The sequence below is a fragment of the Tinamus guttatus genome, unplaced genomic scaffold (assembly GCF_059628265.1).
Source record: "Tinamus guttatus ecotype Peru unplaced genomic scaffold, ASM5962826v1 Tinamus_guttatus_pri_ptg000139l, whole genome shotgun sequence".
Lineage (NCBI taxonomy): Eukaryota > Metazoa > Chordata > Aves > Tinamiformes > Tinamidae > Tinamus > Tinamus guttatus.
This window is the reverse complement of record NW_028288673.1, coordinates 691,707-695,664: the sequence shown is the minus strand read 5'-3', so window position 1 is coordinate 695,664 and position 3,958 is coordinate 691,707. Positions and strand designations below refer to the sequence as shown.

Below are 3,958 nucleotides of genomic sequence, written 5' to 3'. Positions count from 1 at the left end.
ATGGGGTGGCTGGACAGCCTGCGGCTGTGCCTGGGTGAGGGACCGCAGGCCACCAGGGTGGGCAGGGGACAGGGGCAAGATGGGGATGAGGGGGTGCAGAGCTGGGTGTGCAATGGGGTGTTATGGAGCTGGGAGCACAATAGATGGGTACAGGACTATGTGTGCACGTGGTGGGGTTGCAAAGTTTTGTGTGTGGGGTTATATGGGGAGTACAGAACTTGTTGTGCACATGGGGCCTGTGGAGGTGGGTGCAGAACTGGGTGTGCACATGGGGAGTTTACAAAGTTGCATGTGTGTATGTGCTGGATGGCTTGGAGACCTGCTTGGGAGCATGGGGGCTTACAGGGGTCGTTATGCCCCTGGCTGGGTCACAGAGGTGGGTGCACACATAGCTGGGCATGGAGCTGGGTGTGCAAACCGAGAGGCAGAGCTGGGAGTGCTCACACGAGTGTGCACGCATGGGGGTACAGAGGCGGGTGTGCATGTGGGGGGAACTATAGGGGGTGTGCATGGGGTGTGCATGGGGTGTGCATGGGGGGTTGCGGCGGTGTGTGGGCACATGAGGGTACAGAGCTCTATGTGTGTGTGCACGGGGTTGTCAATGCACCTGGGGGAGATTATGCATGAAATCGTCACCGAGAGCGCACGCTGTGGGTGTACAGGGAGGACTGTGTGTGGGTGGGGAGGTTGCTGGGTGTATTAGGCTGTTTGTGGGGTGTGCTGGGGCGCAGCGGGATTTGTGGTGGGGTGCTGGGTTTGCAGTAGGGTGAGGTGCTGCTGTCTCAGTTCCACTCCCAGATCTTCTCTGTCTTCTTCCAGCTCTGTGCTGCAGCGCTATCATGGGATCTGGTATGTAGGGGGTCCTCTGGCTTCTCACGCGTGTCCCCAGGGTGCCCCTTGGGTGTCCCTAGGGTCACTGGCTGCAGGATGCAGCAGCTGCTGGGAGATGGGCAAAATCCGGCTGGGGCCAGACCAGGCAGCCTGAGGCTAAACTGGGCAAGCGGGGGCCAAACTGGGTAGACCGGGTTCAAGTTGAGCAGCCTGGGACTGCATGGGGCAGCGTGGGGCTGAGTTGAGCATGTGGAGATGACCAGGGTCTCCCAATGGGCTGCGATGTGTGCCAAGGCCTGGTGCAGCAGGGCTATAGCTTGGACATGTCCCCGTGTCCCTTCTCCAACACAGAGGCTCCTGTGCGGCTGTCAGGCGGCCGCTCGCCCTGCAGTGGACACGTGGAGATCTTCCACGGTGGCCGCTGGGGCACCGTGTGCCGCCGCGGGTGGGACACGGTGGCAGCCCGTGTCCTGTGCCAGCAGCTGGGCTGCGGGCGCCCCCGCCACCTTCCCGTGCAATGCAGCAACTTCGCACCCAGCCTGGAGCCGGTATCGCTGAGCCAGGTGCATTGCACAGGGCACGAGACGGCCCTGGCACAGTGCATCCTCCAGCCGGAGAATGGGCAATCCTGTGCCCCGGATCAGCTCGCGGGCGTTGAGTGCCATGGTGAGCATGCATGGGGGCTGTGTGGGAGGTTCTTTCCAAGCAGGCCCATCCATCGCCTTGACTTGAGGCCCGCTGTCCCCGCAGAACCCTTCCGGCTGAGGCTGGTGAGTGGCACCGGGCGGTGTTCGGGGCGCCTGGAGGTTTGGCACAACAGCACCTGGGGCACCGTGTGTGATGACGGCTGGAAAACGGCCAACTCCCAAGTCGTGTGCCGGGAGCTGGGCTGTGGAGCGGCGCATCCCGTGTCGCGGCTGCCTGTGGACTGGCCCCGTTTCGCGCCGGGCAAGGGGCGCATCTGGCTGGACGACGTCCGCTGCAAAGGTCACGAGCGGAGCCTGAGCGACTGCGCTCACCGTGTCTGGGGGTATCACGACTGCACCCACACCGAGGACGTCGGTGTGGTTTGCCAGGTGCGGGCCCTTTCCCCAGAGTGGATGCGCACCAGGCTGGATCAGCCCGCGCTCATCCTCTCCTCTTTGCAGGACGCCTGAGGACCGCACGTCCGCCTCCAGGGCCATCCCATTCCCGGATGGAATCCCATCCCCATCTGGTCTGCAGCGTCTCCGGGGCAGCCCGCAGTTTGTGGCTCCAGGAAGGATCCTGCACATGGTGGTCTTCCCCAAAGGGAGCCAACGAAGGGAACAGGGGCTCCCTGCAACATCTGCACTGCGGTGCCTGATGGATGCACCCTCCCACCACCATCTCCCCCCTACCGAATCATTAAACTTGGAGTACTCAGCGTTGGTGTGCATGGCTCCTGCACCTGGGGCGTGTGGGCACCCATCCCAACAGGGCAGGATGGGGCTCTCCACACCATAGTTCAGTGTGGGGGGCTGTGTCAGGGCCATGTGTCGTGGAACAAGTTGGGGGAGAGAGGGTGAGTGACACAATGCATTTCACTCATGGGTAAGAAATAGCAATAGGTTTAATGATAATGACAATGGTTTCATGAGATTCGATGGCAAGGTCACTTATTTACTGCATGGAGGTTCAAAATACACACAGAATTATCAGGACACCCTCTCGTTGGGTCACGAGGTTCAGATTGGACCCTTTTGCTTTCCAAACTCCTTCTGAGAGGAGTCTGGGTGCGACTGGATCCAATCCTAATCCCAGACCTGGTCAGTGGTTTATGACTAAGGGATTTGTGCACAGTTACAAAGTAAAGTTTACAAGTTCAGAACCATGAATCTGTAGTGGGAAGGATCTCTCAATGCTGAGGAGTATCCTTGAGAGATATCCCTGCTCAAGGGGAGATCCTGCTGTGCAGCCTGCTGTGATGCAAGGAGAGCTCAATGGGCTCTTGGGCTGTCCCCATATTTGTGGGATAAGGTGATTGACTTACAGTCATTCTTTCAATCCAGAAATGACTGTTGGCCTGTGTACTCGCAATTAGACTTATCCCTCACATCAGGATGCAGCCATCAGGGCTGTTGATGGTTGATGTCTGAGTAGGGGAAGAAATCAAGGAGGCAACTACCAGGATCAGATAATGTGGTAGTTAACACCTGAATAGGCCTACGTGTGAGGAGTCAGGATGAGCTGGGGATGGAGCACATCCATCCTCAGTGCTGGGCCTGAGCTGCACCCAGGGCTGAGTCGTGTCTTGGACTGTGCCTTGCTCCAGGTCTTGTCATACCATGGTTGTGCTGTGCCCTGGGCTGTGCTATCCGTGCCCTGGGCTGTGCTCTCCATGCCCTGGTCATGCCATGCCCAGAGTTGGGCCATGTCCTCAGCTACCCCATGCCCGGAGCTGTGCTATGCCCAGGGCAGTGCCATGTCCTGGGCTGTGCAGGGTCAGCATCATGCCCTGGTCTGGGTCACATGGGCTCTGTGCCATCCTACATTGTCACATGCTGGGGCTCTGCTTTGACCAGGCCTGCGCCATGCTCCACACCTTGCAATTGCCAGGACTGTGCCATGCTGGTGCCACAATGACCCATTGCTGTGCCGTATTTTGGGCTGTGCCACACAGGGCCTGTGCTCCAGGCTTTGCCTTGCCCAGGATGATGCCAAGCTGATGCTGTGACACCTTAGGACCCTGACAGTGGAGCAGGGCTGTGCTGTGCCCACTTCTGTGCCACATCCTAGGATGCAATGTGCAACATGAGTGCTGTGCCCGGGGCTATGCTCTGCCCTGGGATGTGTTTGTCGTGCAGGCTCTGTGCCGTGCCAGGTCCTGCAGCAGATCTGGGTGCTGCGCGGAGGCTGCAGTGGGTTCAGCGCGGGAGAGTCATAGAATCATAGAATCATAGAATGCCTAAGGTTGGAAGGGAACTTTAGGGATCTAGTCCAACCCCCCCCTGCACACGCAGGGTCACCTAGAGCACATGGCACAGGACTGTGTCCAAGTGGGTTTGAAGATCTCCAGAGAAGGAGATTCCACAACCTCTCTGGGCAGTCTGTTCCAGTGCTCTGGCACCCTCACTGTTAAGAAATGTTTGGAAGTCCCTGTGGAACT

General features: G+C 58.9%; 1 protein-coding gene across 1 annotated transcript; it reads left to right on the top strand.

The window, feature by feature from the left end:
• Positions 1 to 1,988, top strand: LOC148595227 (CD5 antigen-like). Its single transcript, XM_088521935.1, has 4 exons — positions 1 to 34; positions 820 to 849; positions 1,183 to 1,497; positions 1,582 to 1,988. The coding sequence occupies exons 1-4, from the start codon at positions 1 to 3 to the stop codon at positions 1,986 to 1,988; spliced, it is 786 nt and encodes a 261-aa protein (XP_088378061.1).
• The last annotated feature ends 1,970 nt before the right edge of the window (positions 1,989 to 3,958 follow it).